Source organism: Protopterus annectens, chromosome 11.part0, assembly GCF_019279795.1.
Source record: "Protopterus annectens isolate FY-2018-M chromosome 11.part0, PAN1.0, whole genome shotgun sequence".
Lineage (NCBI taxonomy): Eukaryota > Metazoa > Chordata > Ceratodontiformes > Protopteridae > Protopterus > Protopterus annectens.
In genome coordinates this window covers 204948376-204966738 of record NC_056745.1, presented here as the reverse complement: position 1 = coordinate 204966738, position 18363 = coordinate 204948376, and the positions used below count along the sequence as shown (strand labels likewise).

Sequence of the window (18363 nt, the reverse complement as noted above, 5' to 3'; positions counted from 1 at the left end):
TGGATAGAATTGGAAAGAAGGTTTACACCTCTTCCACATTGGCCTTCAAAGCCCTCAACTATCAAACCCATATGACCAAATATGCTCTGGATTTTGTCTCTCAAGCCTCTACTCTGCTGGGTGCTACTCCAGACTGACCCACTAAATCTCACATAGCATCTAAACTACCTCTGGCTGTCCAAGTAGTCAGACATTCCATTAGATGTAGTTATGATGTTACAGAGGCCTGCAGTCTCTGCCTCTGTACTTTGAAGACATTCATGGCTACATCTACAACACTTACCACAGGACTTCAAGTCTAAAATCTTAGATGCTGCTCTAGACCCTAACTTAATATTTGGTAAACAGTCAGCAGACCTTTTTAAAAATCTACAAGAAAAGAGTAAGGAATTGCAAGACATCAAGCAACAGCCCTTTCAAGACAGAGGAGGACCCAACAATGTGTGACTGCCTTGCCTACCTTCCCCTTTCTGCCCACCTCTCCCACTGCTTCCCCTTTTGGAAAACCATCACTACAGTCAAATGGATTCTGGCTATAGTTCAAAAAGGATACTTCCTTTCTTGGAGAAAAAGACCCCCCCTTAAGGGGCGTTACCTTTCCTCCAAGAAATCAGAGACACCTTTCCCACAGATTTTACAAGACCTTCTGAACCTGGGAACAATTGAACCTGTTCCTCCAGGGCAGGAAAGAAAAGGCTTCTACTCAAGACTGCTTCTGTTCCCCAAAAAGATGGACCATGGAGATCCATTCTGGACTTCCTCTTTCTAAACCTATTCTTAAAGGTTCCCACCTTCAGAATGTTGTCCCTACAAACTTTACTCCCTCTTATACCAGCCCAGGCCTTCATGGCCACACTCAACCTGAAAGAAGCCTATCTGCACATCCCCCTACAACCTTCCCCCAGAAAATTCTTATGTTTTTCTGGACCCACCTGTCACTTTCAATTTATAGCACTGCCCTTTGGTTTGTACACTGCTCCCAGAGTGTTCACAAAATGCCTGACACCTGCCCATAGCCTATTGCAGAACACATGGGATTCAGATTTTACCCTTACCTGGACGACTTCCTTATTCTAGCAGAATGCAAGGAAACCCTGCAAGTCCATTTACAGTTCACCATTTGCCTGCTTCAAAGACTGGGGTTCACCCTCAGCTTCCCAAAATCTTCCTTGATCCCAGAACAAGACAAGAAATTTCTGGGTTGCAGGATTAAGACAGACATAATGAAAGCCTTTCTTCCACAGGACAAAGTCAATTCCTTGTCCTCCCACTTCAAAACCCTTATGCAGACCCTACAGATATCTGCGAGTCAATTTCTACGAATCTTGGACCTGATGGCAGCCACCATTCCCATGCTATCACTAGCCAGAATGCACATGCAAAAGCTGCAGTGGTATCTAAAAAAAATGTATGCTCACAACATCAGCATCCTTTAGAGCAAGAAATTAGCCTTTTGCCCTGCCTACAGTCAGAACTAAAATGGTGGATTCAGCAAATTCAACTGAACCCGGGGCTTCCACTGCAGTTACCCACCCCTAACCAGTTCATGCATACAGATGCATCAGACCTAGGATGGGGAGCTACAGTGTCAAGCTATAGGGTATAAGCAAAGTGGCACCCTTCCATAAAGAACAAACATATCAATGTGAGGGAAATGACAGCAGTCCTGCTGACATTGAAAGCCTTCCTTCCCCTTTTGCAACCAGGTGTTCTCCTAATAATAACAGACAACACCACAGTTATGTGGTATCCTAACAGGCAGTGAGGGACAAAAGTCTACTGCCTCTGCAAACTAATCTTAATAGTCTGGGACTTAGACTCAAAGCACAATTTGTCCCTGCAGGCATCCTACATCCTCTCGCAGGACAACAAACAAGCAGACCTTCTCAGCAGGACATCCTCTCCAAATCACGAATGGATGCTGGGCAGGAATATCTTTCTAGACAGTGCCCACTGGTGGGGCACACCTCAAGTAGATTTTTGCCTCCCCCCAGAACGGGCAACTGCAGACTTTCTACTCCAAGACCCACTCTCCACTAGCATGAAGAATAGACGCATTCAGCATTTCATTGAAGAGGAGGTTTATATATGCCTTTCCACTCTTCCCATTAATTCAAAAAGCCCTCCTGAAAATCAGGAGAGACAAACCAAATATCTTTCTGGTGACCCTCTACTGGCCAAGGCAGGACTGGTGCCCCCTACTTCTCAATATAGCCAAGGGCATTCACCACAAGTTACCCCACAAGGTGGACCTTCTGACAATAAAAGGGAACCCTCATTCACCCACACTTGCAGATGTTGGCACTGACACTGTGGGTGATAAACTTTTAATTCCCTTCAGGCTCCATTACTAAGAGGACTTGCTTTCAGTCCAGAGGGAGGCCAGGATGCCTACTACAAGGAAATCTTACTTAGCTAAATGGGAGAGATTTTCCAAATGGTGTCTGGGCAAGGGCAGGGAATCCATGCATCGCAGATCCACCCCTAGTTCTTGCCTGTGTGTGTCATCTAGTTAAGAGGGGACTTTCATGCTCTTCAGTGAAAGTCCACCTTTCAGCAATTTCAGCCCGCCTACCACTAGACCCTCCCCTACTAGTCAGGCTTGACATTAAGCTATTCTTAAAAGGGGTCTTGCACATCAGACCACCAAGAAAACCCATCCCACCACCCTGGGACCTGAACTTCATCCTCGAAAAACTCATACAGTCCCCATTTGAACCTCCTACTACAAATACTCTGCAAATGTGCACATGGAAGACAGTACTGCTAGTGGCTATAATCTCAGCCAGGAGGGTGTCAGAATTACAGGTGCTAATGGCCTGCCCTCCATACACTACCTTCCAGAAGGACAGGTTAACCCTACGAACCAGCCCTTCTTTATGCCTAAAGTGATCAATGATCTGTCCTTTAACTAATCTATTCATCTACCCACCTTCTTCCCCTCTCCCTCCAACGAAAGTGAGAGAATACTCCACTGTCTGGATGTACACAGACAGCTAAGGTTTTACGTAGACAAAACCAAATCCATAAGAAAATCCAATCAGCTTTTTGTTTCCTTCCACCCTAGTGCCCTGGGCAAGGCAGTCTCCAAACAAACCTTTGCATGTTGGATTAGAAAAACTGTTTGCCTATGTTACTCACACCATGGCAAAATCTCCCACGGGGAGTTAAAGGCTCACTCTACCAGGGCAGTGGCAGCCTCAAAAGCCTTCTTAAAAGGCCTGGACACTGCATCCATCCTGGAAGCAGCCACATGGTCCACCATTCACACTTTCACCAAACACAAGCTAGACAATGTCTCCAGAGCATGTGCAGGTTTTGCCAGAGCAATTCTGCAGGGCTTTGTGTAATCAGATACTTCTACCTCCTCCCTTCCTTCCATCTAAGCTGTGGTACTCTCCCACACCAAGAATACTTCATCACAGGAATAGAAGGACATAGAATAGTTGTGTAAAATCTTACCATAACCATAGATGTCCTTCTCTTCCATGTTGCAGTATTCCTTCCCGCCCACCTAAACCCCCTTCTTTATTCTCTCTCTCATTATTGACCTGTCTTAGGTCTCCTGGTGGTTATACCCTACCCTTTGACCAATTTAACCACCAAATGGCTCTTTGATCCTATGGCTGACATCACTTGCTACTCTATTTAGACCTGTCCTGCTGGGCTTTCAAGTTCTAAGGTCTGTGCGTGCAGATGTCACATTTAAAGCCCCTGGTTTATGGCCCTATGTATGACGTCCCACGCAACTACAGCAGCCAAACTGAAGCTTTTGTATAGGAGCTGACATACGGGTCACCTGAGGTGGGAAATCCCTCAACAAGACTACTGCAACATGGAAGAGAAGGACCTCTATGGTTATGGTAAGATTTTACACAACTATTCTTTTTTCTGGTGACTATAATGCTTCCAGTTCTGAAAGAGGCTTTTGCCGAAGCTAGAGAATGATTTCATTCAGTAAAGTGTCACTCAGTCTTCAGCTGCTAAATATTCTATACATAATTTCCCTTGCAAAACCAGTGGTTTTTGGAGTATCAATTGCCGTGTTACAGCCTGTTGTAAGATGCTCTTGGCTTGTGTGACTTTTGAGGTAAGGCATGAATTCCATTAGTGGTACTGTGTTAGTAGCATTATATTTGTTACAGTGATTCATGCCAGTGCCAGAGACAGTGACACTGCTGGTGATTGCATTGTCTTTGTGGTCTTTCATGTTTAACTGTATTACAAGATGACATTCCTTTTATTCTTAGTGATCCTTCTACCTACACAATTCTTATGCTGAAGTATGCATAAAAAGGGATAACTGCTGTGGGCTGTTTTGTAGATTTATATTTGGTCACCGCAGTAGATTGTGCTTACCACTTTCTCATCATCTAATGTCCTTCCATTTCACTGTTCCAGTATTCATTACAGTAGGGATCCCCTGGCAAGGGTGGCCCAACATCCAGCCAGTATTCCAAAGCCTTTAGGTTGCTTTAAGGTATGCAGTACGTCACACTTATGCTCCTTGCATATCATAGGGCACAAAAGTAATGTCCAGGCATACGATCCTCACAACTTCTTTGACACCAGTCTGAATGCCATCTCTTGATCATCGGTCTGAATGCCCATTCTGTTGTGGGTTCACCAACCCGTTACAGATAAGTGCCACACGGGTTTTTTTCATCTTATCTTTTTCTTTTGTATTGTTGCTTGTGGGGTTTCATGTCATCTAAGAAGGGTAAATGCCAGTGTGGGAGACAGATTCCCCATAAAACAGAGATGAGAGCTCTTTTGCTGGCTGTTCAGGCCTTTCATCGTTTCTTCCCACCAGGACCTCTCAAGGTGTTTACAGACAAATAACTCAGTGATGTGGTATGTCAACAAACAGGAGAGACAAGGCCTTAGTTTCTTTGCTGGTTGGCACTCCTAGTGTGGGAACTAGCTATCCAGTGTCAAGTGATTCTTCAGGCAGTTTACATTCCTTTAGGTCATAACATTGTGGTAGACTGAGCAGGTCCATAGCTCAATCTTGCAAATGGAAGCTTCACAGGGATATATTTCTGGACATAGTCCACCAGTAGGGTACTCCTTAAATGCATCTTTTTGCTTCCCTTTTGAACAAACAAATTACTATGTTTTCTGCTAGAATCCCAGAAGGTGGATGCCTTCTCTCTTCTTTTTGGAAGGGTATGTTTCTTTATGCTTTCCCTCTCCTTCCCTTATTCCAAAAGCCCTGATCAAGATACAACAGAATGGTCCCAAAATCCTGTTGATGACTCCCTTTTGGCCGAGACAGCATTGGTTCCCTCTTCTGCATTTAGATAGGGCAGCCATCACAAGTTACCTCACAGGGTGGACCTACTCACACAAGACAATGGAACTCTCATCCATCCCCACCTGTCCTCTCTTCAGCTGACACTTTGGATGATAGGATTTTGATTCGATATAAGATGCCTTTTTTTTTTCTGAAGATGTGCTTTGTGTCCTGCAGGAGGCCAGGAAACCCACTACTAGGAAATCCTACTTTTCCAAATGGAAGAGGTTTTTTGTTTGGTGTCTTTCTCATAACCTGGATCCACTTTCTGTAGATGTTCATGTAGATGTTCTTCGTGTTTCACTGTTGCAGTCAACGCATTTGGGTTTATCTGCTTGCAGTACCCCTCAGTCGGCCTGATTATCAAAGTCTTGGGTCCTGCGTCGATTGCAGTCTCATCTTCCATGACATAAGGTAGTCAGGCGTGTAAAGCAGGCAGCTGACACCATTACCCCAGTCTTTCTTGCGGTGCGGTGCCAGAAGCAGTTCGCAAGTGCCGGTCGGCCGACTCCTGAAATTTTCGTTTTCGAGTTTGAGAACCGAAGTCTTCAACTAAGCTATCAACTAAGCTAAGTACCCCATTGGGGAAACTTTTTCTTGCTCTAAACCGATGTCAGTAAAAGTTAACAATTGTATTTCTTGTGGAAAGCAAATACCTCCTAAAGGTTTTCATTTGTACTGCATTCCTTGCTTAGGCCCAGACCACAATGTACCTCGCTGTCAGTTTTGTGCCTTATTTAAACAACGAACTATTCGTCGTCGGTTTATTTACGCTTCTAAATATTTTGGTACTCGGTTCAATTATTCAGATATGGCTTTGGTAAGCCACCCAACTACCTACATTCTGAAAAAAACACAAAGATAAAGACAGAGACAGACCGCATAGGTCCAAAAGTGCCGACGATGCTTCTCCTAAGCTAGTCGCCAGTTCGCCGGTACTCAGTGAGGTGCTTTCGCAGCCCCTGATACCCACTACTTCAGATTCATAGGCCTCTACTGAGACCCATTCGGAGTCTTGTATGCCGCGTGATGCTTCTTCAACTGTGGAACCTGCGGATGTCTCTACCTTGGATGGGTCCGGAGCCACTGTGCAGGCACCGGCTGCTTAGGCTGTATTGAGGCCTACTGACTTGCACATTAAACCAATGCCATCTTCTTCTTCAAGGCCTAAAACTCAATCCATGCCTAGAAAACCGATGCCCAGACCGCATGGTCAGGTCCCAATGCTTAAAAAAATAAATGATAAGAATGGCTGAAGACCTTATTACTCTAATCAGGGGAAGCCACCCTAAGAGTCCTAGGACTGATTTTCCTTATGATTCTTCTGATCAGGACTCTGAAATTTCTGTTTCCTCTGATGACCAGGATTTACCCTTCTCTACCTATGAGGATTCTGATGCAGCGGACTCCATTCCCTCTGCTTCCCCTCCTGAGGATTTCTCTTTTGGTGAAACCTTGCATACTCTTAGGGAGCATTTCGCTGGGAAAGCCAGGATTACTCTGACTCTAAAAAGAGGCTTAGGGATTTCTTACTCCTGCCCCAACACAGGCCTTTAGCTGTCCCCCCTGTACTGGACATTGTTGATGATGCCTTCTCCGAATCTAGCTTGGCCATTGACTCTTTACCTCCTGCTCCCAGAAAACCTGATAGGTATTACAGGATTCCTGACTCTCACAAGTTCCTCTTTAAAACCCTACTGTGGATCCTGAGACTGTTTCACAGGGACCCAAGGGCATTAAGGCTACTACTGCCAAAAATCCTACCCCTTCTGATAGAGATTCCAGGATGCTGGATAAATGTGGTAAGAAGGTATACATTTCTGCAACCTTGGCCATTAGGGCCTTAAACTGCCAGTTTCATATGTTAAAGTATCAGCAGCATATTACTGGATTGCTTAAACAGAAAATTACGTTGATTCCTGACTGTGCTGAAAGTAAAGATTTACAGGATTTAATGCATTCTGCTGAAAAAGTTGGAAAACATACTTTGCAATGTGGTTTTGATTCATTAGAGGCATCTTGCAGGGCTGCTGTCACTGGGTCTGTACTTAGAAGGCATGCTTGGCTTAAGGAGCAATCTTTTCCAGATCATGTTAAAGCTAAATTGCTGGATGCTCCCTTAAACCAAGACTGCCTGTTTGGCAACAAAGCAGAAGAAGTACTTAAAAAGATGAAGGAAAAAGCTAAATCTATGCAAACTGTTAAAGATTTCCTGCAAGTACAGCCTCCCAGATTTAGTAGGCATTGGCCCTCTAAGAATTGGTCCTTTCCTGCCTCTTCCAGGCCTTTTCAGTCCAAACCCAGGTTTCAGTCCCAAGGTACTCACAGGACTAAGCAGTGGGGGCTCCCACTTCCAAAGCAGGGAAGACTCCCCCTATGGTAAACTGTCTCAGTGACTTAACTTTAAAACTTCCAAGCCCTGCACAACTGACTGTTCCTTTAGGGGAAAGATTGCCCTGCAGGCAAAAAATTGGAAACTCATTACCCAGGACTAATGGGTTTTAAATATAGTTTCCCAAGGATACAGATTCCACTTCTACTCCTTACCAACCACAAACGGTTGGCCAGATCTACCCTCAAATCAGTGGGCAGAGGCTCAAAAGCAAGTTCTCTCTCTCGTAAGCATCAGGACTATTCAATCTGAGGCAGAAAAAGAAAGGGGACAAGGTTTCTACTCAAGACTTTTCCCGGTACCCAGGAAAGACAATTCCTGGCGTCCTATCCTGGACCTGTCTAGCCTAAACACATTTTAGGTGATCCCAAAATTCAAGATGCAAACTCTTCAGCAACTGCTTCCTATGCTAGGCAAAGATGCCTGGTTGGCAACACTGGATTTAAAGGAAGCTTACCTGCATATCCCAATAAGGGAATCTTGCAGAAGATACCTACGCTTCAAAGCAGGCTACATGCACTATCAGTTCTCTGCACTGGCTTTTGGCTTATCTACTGTGCCCAGGGTATTCACAAAGTGCCTAGTTCCAGTCATTGCATTTTGCAGGCAAAGAAATATTCAAATATACCCATACCTGGACGATTGTCTAATTCAGGCAGAAAGCCAGAACATACTATTAAATCATCTGGCGTTTGTGAAGAAATTGCTAACTTCTCTGGGGTACACCATAAACAAAAAGAAATCACATCTTGTACCCTGCCAACAAATTGTATTCCTGGGAGCAAGCTTGAATACAACTTCCCAGATGGCCTACCTCATGCCAGAGAAACAAGTTCATTTGACAGCCTACTTCAAACTACTGGCCACAAAGACCCAGCTATCTGCAAGGAAAATACTACAAGCCTTGGGGTTCATGGCCTCCTGCATTCTCTTAATTCCATATGCAAGACTGCATATGAGGAAACTACAATGGTATCTAAAAAGCCTATGGTGTCAACATTCTCAGGATATGGAATCAATGATTCCTATCATACCTTGTCTACAGATAGAGTTCCTTTGGTGGGCAAAGACCTGCCACCAAAACAAGGGACTGCCATTCACTCTACCCCCTGCCGCCCAAACCCTAAAAACAGATGCATCAGACTATGCATGGGGGGATCACTTGGCAGGGAAGTGCATTCAGGGCAAATGGAACCCAAGTCAAATGCACCTCATATCAATCAGAAACAAATGTTAGCTGTACAGAATGGTCTGACTGCCTTCAAGGACCACATTCTTCCAATTAATGGTAAAAATGGACAACACCACCACTGTTATGTGGTACATAAACAACAGGGGGGAACCCACTCATACCCTCTCTGCAGAATAGCCATGGCTCTGTGGAACACAGCCTTGAGCTACCAAGTGCACCTACAGGCTCAATTCTGCCAGGAAAGCTAAATACACTGGCAAACGAACTAAGAAGAAATCTCATGGACCCACACAAGTGGAAACTGGAACCAAAGATATTCAACATGTTGAGAAACAAATAGACCTGTTTGCCTCCCCCCAGAACTACCAATTGGACAAGGACTCCCCACAAACAAGCTTGGAAAGTGGATGCCCTATCCTTCACCTGGAAAAACCTATCAGTTTATGTCTCCCCCCCCCCTGCCTCTCCTCTCCAAGGTACTACTAAAGATCATACAGGACAAACCAATGACAACACTGATTGCACCAGACTGGCCACGTGAACACTGGTACCCCCTCTTGCACAGTGTGGCACTGCTAGCACCATGGCACCTGCCTCAGACCCCTGCCCTGCTGTCCCAGCAGGAGGGCTAGATTCTGCACCCACAGCTTCAAACCCTGAACCTGGCAGCCTGGCTAATTACCTGATCTCTCCATTACCATCCCTCAGTAAGCAAGTGATGGATGTCATTCTGGAGGCAAGGAGGCCTAGTACTAGAAAATCCTATGCTGAAAAATGGAAAAGATTCTGTTCCTGGAACCAAACTCAGGGGATGGGCACAGCAGTGCCCAATTTACCTCAGATTCTTCAATACTTAACTAAGATGCTTCACAAGGGCCTTTCCTTTTCCTCCATCAAAATTCATGCCTCAGCCATTTCAGCTCATTACAATACAGAACCACCCCTCTTCTCTCATCCACTGCTGAAGCAGTTCATGAGAGGGGCCAAAAACTTAAGACTACCCAGGAGAGCCCCTACTCTAGCCTGGGACCTTAACTTTGTATTGGAAAAGCTCACTCTACCTCTTTTTGAGTCAGCTGCAAATGCAGACTTGGAAGTTCCTTTCTTGGAAAACAGTCTTCCTTTTAGCCATCACTTCAGCAAGAAGGGTGTCTGAATTACAGGCCCTCATGGCAGTGGAGCCTTTCATCATCTTTCATGCAGACAGGGTGTCCCTCAGGACCAATCCCTCCTTCATGCCCAAGGTGGTATCCAATTCATATGCCAACCTTCTTTTCTAATCCACAGAGCAAAGTGGAACGTATACGGCGCTCCTTGGACGTGCACAGACAACTTAGATTTTACTTGGACAGGACTAAACCTCTCAGGAAATCTGAACAGCTGCTGGTTGCATTTGCTGCAGGGGCAGATGGGAAGGCCATTTCAAAGCAAATCATTTCTAAGTGGATAGGCCATTGCATTCATTTCTGCTATAAACACCATGGAAAACCTACCCCACAGGGGATAAGACCACATTCAACCAGGGCTGCATCTACCTCTACAGCCTTTCTCAGAGGTGTTCCTACCAGAAACATCCTAGAAGCTGCTACTTGGAGTTCTGTACATGCCTTCACCAAGCATTACCAGTTGCCAATTTTTTCTAAATCCAGAGCTGGCTTTGCCACTGCAGTATTGCAGGGCCTTATAGCTTGATCCTAATGCTATCTAATTTCCTCCTCCCATCCTTAGTTTTGGGAATCTACCCAAATGTGATGACTGCAACCGTGAAACACGAAGAACATAGCACAGTTGTGTACACTTACCATAAATGTAGATGTTCGAGTGTATTCACTGTTGCAGTCCTGGTTACCCTCCCTCCAGCCCCCTGACTTCTATTGACTGTACCTCTATTCTTGTTTACCATGCTTAAAGCTTTTTGGTGTATTTGCTTTTTTGTTGGAGGTGTAACTTTGTATATAATTGCTTCCCATTATGGAGGCACCTGACATCTGGGGCAAGAAAACTGATGTAAAGGCATCTGCTGCATGCTTTATACCCCTGACTACCTGACGTCATGGAAGATGAGACAGCAACTGACGCAGGACCCAAGACTTTGATAATCAGGCCGACTGAGGGCTACTGCAAGCAGATAACCCAAATGTGATGACTACAACAGTGAAGACACTCGAACATCTACATTTATGGTAAGTGTACACAACTGTACTTTCTATGTTATCTGTGTGAACTGCTCATTACTTGGTTGACTTATTCTTCTTTTATGGCCCACTTATCAGCTATTTCTGCTTGTCTGCCTTTATCACCTCCTTTAGCTTTTAGGTTTGAAGCTAAGCAATTACTTAAAGGTGTCTTACATATTAGGCCTCCCAGGAAGACTGTTCCTCCTCCCTGAGATCTTAATTTTGTTTTAGAAAAACTGACCCATGCTCCCTTTGAGCCTGCAGGTTCAGCTTCCTTGCAAAATTGCTCTTGGAGGACTGTTCTTTTGTTAGCCCTTACTTCTGCCTGTCTGGTATCTCAGCTTCAAGCCCTTATAGCTTGTCCTCCTTTTTTGGTGTTTCGTAAGGACAGGGTGTCCCTTCATACTAATTATTCTTTTATGCCTAAGGTGGTGAATGAGTTTTTTCCCTTCTCCGCAATCTGCCAGTGAGAAGATGCTCCACACTTTGGATGTGCATAGACAACTCAGATTTTATTTAGATAAGACTAAGACTTTTTGTAAATCTGATCAGCTCTTTGTTTCTTTTCATCCTGTGTCCTTAAGATTGGCTGTGTGTAAGCAAACTATTTCTTCTTGGATTTCTAAAGCCATTTATGTTTGTTATTCCCTTCATGGTAAGAGCCTTCCTTCTGTAAAGACTTATTCTACTAGAGCTGGGGCTTCTTCTGGTGCTTTTTTCAAGGGTTTGGATACTAACTCTGTTCTTGAGGCAGGTACCTGGGCTTCTGTTTGTATGTTTACCAAGCACTACAAGTTAGGTGGAATTTCCAGAGCTAGAGCTGGTTTTGCTAGGGTCATCCATCATAGATGTGCTGGTCCTTCCCTCCTCCCTTTCTTCTTCCTGAGCTTTGGCACTCTCCCGGTTGTAATGAATACTGCAACAGCGAAAAGGAGGGCATAGTACAGTTGTGTAAGATCTTACCATAACAGTAGATTTCCTTTTCTTCACTGTTGCAGTGTTCACTCCCTCCCCTCCTCTTCCCCCTGGTCATTTTCTCTTCCAGATGTACTTGTTATCTCTTTTCTCCTTGGACTGGTATTCCTACTGGAGCTCTCAGTTCTGAGGATGGTACATCCAGACATCACCTTTATGCCCTACGCTACTTGAGGCGCATGCATGTGATGTACAGCATACCTTAAAACAACCTAAAGGCTTTGTTATACTTGCCGGACGTCTGGCAGCTCTCAGAAGGGAATCGCTATTGTAATGAATATTGCAACAGTGAAGAGAAGGACACCTAAGATCTTACACAGCTGGACTTTGTAGCTTAAGTGACCCTGTGCTTGTTTCAGCCTTCTTTCCCCTCTCCTTTTTTGCATTTGGCAATTTGCAGGCATGTTGATAGAAGATGAGCTGTCTTTGAACTTGGGAGTATCAGTAGACCATCAGCACCTGTTTCTTCTTTACTTCACAAGTACATAGGGCAGAAAGAGAGGTGACCATCATCAACAAGATTGACCCTCAAATATTGTAAAATTTTTGTCTTTCAGATAGTGATTGCTCCTCTAGTGCCTTACTCGTGATTTAGTGATTTTGATTATCCCATATTGAGAGGCACTAATGTCTTTCCTCAACCTAAGGAGTCCTTCTTGCTGCTGGGTGGTAGAAGTTGATGTTTCAAGATATTGATGACCTTGTTTTACTAGAATGTTCTTTGCATCTCTGTTTTCATCACCTTCCCTGTTTAGGTTTCCTCGCCCCTTTTTAAGGAGACCATTTCCTTTTAACATTGTTGTGTATTGGTCACTTGTATAACCATGATAGATAAGGAAGTTGTAAATACAGTCTGGCACATACGTCTTTGGAATTCTGTCTGGCTTCTTTTCCTCAAGTGTATTTTTGAACCTCTGGCTTTTTTTGTTTGTGTTTGTTTTGTTTACATCATACTTTTCCAACTGCATCCATTTTTGAAGTTATTGTCTCCTGTACTGTTTCCTTTTTTTTGAATCTGCATTAGACCTAATTGTAAACAACATTAAAGCAAAAAATCATTTGACAGTCTGCAATTCCCAGCACTTATCCTTCATCATGATGTCATTCTGTGAGAGTATCCAAATCCCTGCATGAATCAATTCAGTGTTTTACACTGTTGTTCCAAAATTTTCATCCAGGGGAGTCTGTCACTTCTGGCATTCCAGAGGCAGAAAACTTTCAACTGGATATCCCTCCAGTATGTTTCAAAGTCTGGTATCCCCAGTCCTCCTCATTCCCTTGGTAGCATCAAGTTGTCCAAAGCAACCCTGGGTCCACCACCTTTCCATATAAACCTAGCTGCTGTTCTGTTTGTCCACAATAAAAAATCTTGCCCCCAAGACAGGGCTTGGAATATATGCAGCACTTGGAGTAATACCATTATATGCACAGTAGTAATTAAATGAGCAAAATCTAACTGCAGCAGTTGTCATTTCTGAAATGTTGTTTGACTCAGAGCCAAGGTCTCTTCATAAGCATTAACTGTATAGTGGAGCTAACTGAATTCCTGTACTTCTACCATTCAAAATCCTATAAGAAATGGTATTGAGCTTTATACTGTCTCAGATAGAGCAATATTCAAAGTTAGGGCTCTGTGTTATCATAATATTTAGTTTATAACCTGAAGTTTGGCCAAATTACTCCAACATTTCAAATAATTTTGCCAGATCTTTTGGCTTCGCTGTTTATACCAGTTTGCACAGCCCATTTCAAATTGACCAGAATGTGGAGTGTATATATCCAGTATTTAGAACAGCAGCAATCTTCTTACTTACTCATATAGCCCCTTCTTGCAATGAGAAGAGAATATGCAGTTATTTTGCCACATTACTTAAATTTGCTTATCTTTCCATTAAAGCAAAGAGCATAATATGGATGTTCATTATTCACAAAAAAAAAAAAAAAAATCAGTTGTCTTCCAGTGTTGTACTCCCTTCCAGCATTTATTTTTGCAAGAGCTATATATATACATATATATATATATATATATATATATATATATCTGTATCTATATATTTCTATATATCTATTTGTGTGTATGTGTGTGTGTGTGTGGGTGTGTGTGTGTGTGTTTGTGTGTGCTTATATATATATATATATATATATATATATATATATATATATATATATATATATATATATATATATATACACACACACACATACATACACACACCTATGTCTATCTTTGTGTGTGTGTGTGTGTGTGTGTGTGTGTGTGTGTGTGTGTGTGTATATATATATATATATTTGAACACATATAAACAGTAAAATATTAAAAAGAAACTTCGTCCTCATACCAAATTGAATAAATATCCCTGAATGTCCATCTTCCAGGGTTTGGAAGCTGCTTTTAGACGTACTGTAGCTGTGGCTACTGGTGGCAATGACTCAGTGTGATTGTCTGTAAAATACTATGAAAACAATAGTATTAGTCAGGTAACCCCCCTCCTCAATGAACTTCTTTACCAGTCATCAAGTCTCTAAAATTCAGTAAGTGCTTCATTGACCATTCAATTAGCTGCGTTTGGTAGGCATTGTTATAAGTCCCCATATTTATGAAAATGTCTTCTCTTCATTTTAACTGCCCTTGTACATGTCAGTATAAATACAGTCTCCCATTCTTTTATATAAACAATATCATAAGCAGTCCCATGCACCACCCACTAAGCTAGTTTTACTTAAAACTGAACCAGTTCTTTTATGATAGCGGAAACATTTTTCACACCTCTGAACTGTTCCCTTTTTCACACTCATGATTTTCTCCAAGACCACATTTCTAGTAGTAACCCTTCAACTAATCCTTTCTCCCTTTTTTATTAACTTCTTACAGATAATGGAAAAAAGGTCTGTGACCTTATACTTCTCAAAAAAAGTAATTCTTTATTGGTGTTAAACCCGCCAGTGGCCAGTAATTCCAAGTCCGTTATTGCCTGCTCTGTGTCTTATGGTTCCAAAACTGTTTCCTGAAGCGAATATTATTTTAAGACTGGATAGACTAGTTTAAACCACAGTTTGTGGCCTGCGGCTACAGCATGATGGATATCTACCTCTTTGTCCCCTAGACTCCACATTGTAGCCTTGCTCACAGCAGATGTGCATTTCTTTGTGGTATAATTTCTTCTCAGATGGCCAGAGAAGTGAAATTACTTTTTTTCCTTTTGCATATAGTTAGCAAATCTCATTTTCTTCAGGTTCTTTTAGCCCTGATTATGGTCCTAATACAAAGTTCCAGTGCACTGTTAGCTCATCTTCCCATGTGCTCTTGAGGTAGCCAGCAACTTCTTGTGGAAACCTACAGAATCTCTAGGCTCTGCTTGTTTCTGAACTCTGACTATCCTCAAATTTTTCTGAGTTCTATCTTTCCTCTGCTGCCTGGGATTCCAAAGTTTCCAGTTTGACCTGATTTTGTACGATGTATGTTTGTCTTTTCCTTCTCTCACTTTGCAGTTTGGAGACTGATTAAATGGTCAGTGCCTCTCTAATTTCTGTTGCTTCTCTGTTGCCATGATTTAAATGTCTGTTTTACTGGCTAATGCAGATTTTTTCTAAAACCTGGGTCATTGCAAACTGCTGCAGCACTCTATTCTGTATCAAACAGTTCTTTTGTTTCCAGGGAAGTTGCCATTTTCTGCAATGGACCAGTATTCAAGGTTGGCGGCAGGGAGCAAGGCATTTTTTTTTCTGATCACTCTTGCCTTCTTCATTAACCTTCCATGCCTCCTCAGTTGCACTTCTTATAACAGTAACCTGACAGGGTTGTTTTGACTGCTAAAATATTGTTCATTTTCTAACAGGCCACTGGAAGCGAGTAGCTCTTCTTTCTACCCCACTGCCAGCAACCTACAATAACCGGAGGTCCATTCCTAGTGGGTTTATCCTTAAAACATTTGGAGAACCTACTTTGCTCTTTGTAGTTTTTGAGCAGGCTGACACTGTCAGGAAGTTGCAGGAAGTACTCCTCTTCCTCCCTCAGTTGCTGTTTCAGGTAATGTTTCAGTCTGAGCATTTGAGTAAGAGATGCAGAGATCCTCTTATTTATATCACAAGGGACTGCTGTACACTTAACATAACATGCAACATGTACATTTTATTTTATTTTTTAAATAAAACACATTTTACTTGGAAGGAAGCTTAACTGCATATGTCATCCAGAATAAGGATGTGGGAAGGAATGTATCCTGTTTTGCAGTGTGAAGTAAACAGACACATGCATAATACTTTTGCTGTTTTAGATGCAGGTTTCTTTATTATGGTTTTGGTGTTAGACCACGATTCACTAGCACATTTTTAACATTTCTTGTAAAGAAAATACAGTTTTGTTAATTCATATGGTATTCTTTCTGAAAACAGCAAATGTATTCATTAACTTTAGAAGTTTAACTTTACTTTCCTTTCCTTTATTATGTATATGCATGTAGCTTTCATTATTAATTTAGTACAGACTTTAAGGTTATGATTTTTCAGTCTTTAAGTTTGATTCTGTTTTCACTCCTTACCTTTAGATGTATCAGTATTCAGCTTGAAAGAAATACAGTTACAGAAGGATCCTGGTTTTAGAAATACATCTTACCCAGAACAAGGTAAGTCAAGCTCAGCTATCAGGACAAGTAGACTGGGCTTTTCTGTCGAACATTAAGATTTCTTTTAGGAAACATCACATTTTGCAAGGTATTAAAACATTAACAAAATGTAATTGCTCAATATTTTGTTTTTTAATGCATACCATTCCATGGTAGGGTAATACCATAGAGAATTATGAAATTTGTGGAAGGGTTATTAAAAATATCACAGTTTTTGTTTTTACTGAACCTGAAACATGTCAAAGCAGAAAAAATAAAATGCCACTTGTGTAACTTTGAGTTATGTGGGAGCTGTAACTGAAATAATGTCAGTAAATTGTATTTTGTACTGAAAATGTTGTCTTAGTAGAATAATGCCGCACAATGTGAGCTAACAGCGGCTGTACCTAAGAATGTAACCTGTCTCTCCTCTGGTTACTGAGACTGCATACACACACATGCACAGTAGTGAAAGAAGTGAAGAAGTACAGGAATGGTGACATGGGCAGGTATCAAAAATGCATAATGAAAAGCCATAAAGTTTCTTGCAGATGCCAGTGTTCACAAGAAAGTAAAACACCATACTAGTCTTATTTCTGATGGAAATGCCTGTGTTAAGTTGTTGATGTAGAAGATGATGTCAGTGTGAATTATCTTGGATGTGTGTTACTGCACTATGCTTGTTCTAATCATTCCCTAGATTTAACTTTTAAACCTGATGTTTGCCATCAAAAAATATCAGAGAAAAGAGGAACAAACTGTATTTTGGCATGTTGAATGGGATTATTTGTTAAAAATTCAGTAACTGCACAAAGCTGAGAACTTGGCCAGTAATCAGGCAACAAAGTTACATAATTTTCTGCTTAACTGGAACTAAATTATTATTTTTTTTGGTGTGGGGGGAGTGGATCATGTTGCTGTAGAGGCGTAACTTTGATATAGTGATATTTAGTTGTGACAACATTCTCAGAGTATGTATGGATAATGGTCAGGAATGAGAGAGCTAGAAAACTGGCAAAAGAACCAAGGTATTGGGAGCAAATAACTAGAGAGGGAAAGGTAATAGAATGGGAAGAGGCCAAGAATTTATTTGGACTGCAGGTTAGAGATTACCTTCCCTATCAAGGATTGCTGTCAGAATATAGGCAAAGAGAAAAAAATAGGGGATCCTAAATGTAAGATGAACACTGGTAGAGTTTTTAATAGAATCTATAACAGAAACTGCCATTAAAAAAGGAATAATTAGCAAAGCATATAAAATACTGCATGTTAACTATAAGAATCAATCAGAGGAAGTTAGAAAGGATTGGTAAGAGAGATTGGATAAACAATTCACAAACAATGGGAGGGATATATGTATGTCTCCTAAATATACTACAAAGTCTAGAAGATTTAGAATTTTTGCTTGGAAATGTTTACATATATATTTTTATACCACAAGTAGACTCCAGAGAATTTTTCCTCAGGTAGACAGCAAATGGAGGTGTGACAGGGAGGAGAGAGGTACTTGGGAACATGTTTTCTGGGAGTGCGGTGGGTTGGCGAACTAAGTATTCCTTGCAAGGTTGCACTGTCAGAGATGCTGGGTGGGTGGATTGGTGTAATGCGGGAGATGATTTTTCTGAGCTATGATACAGAATCTGAATTGCCTAGGCCAGATAAGGTCTTGCTGTGTCTAATTATGGTGGCTGCCAAAAAAGCAATTACTAGAAAATCAAAATCAAAATCAA

General features: G+C 42.0%; 1 protein-coding gene across 1 annotated transcript in view; it reads left to right on the top strand.

Annotated features, from left to right (window-relative positions):
* The window catches only part of CDK17 (cyclin dependent kinase 17), a 1919677-nt gene that overhangs the window by 1887997 nt on the left and 13317 nt on the right, over positions 1–18363 (top strand). The window contains exon 17 of the mRNA XM_044087623.1: positions 16577–16654. Coding sequence (XP_043943558.1) covers positions 16577–16654 — 78 coding nt within the window. The remainder of the gene's footprint in view (positions 1–16576; positions 16655–18363) is intronic.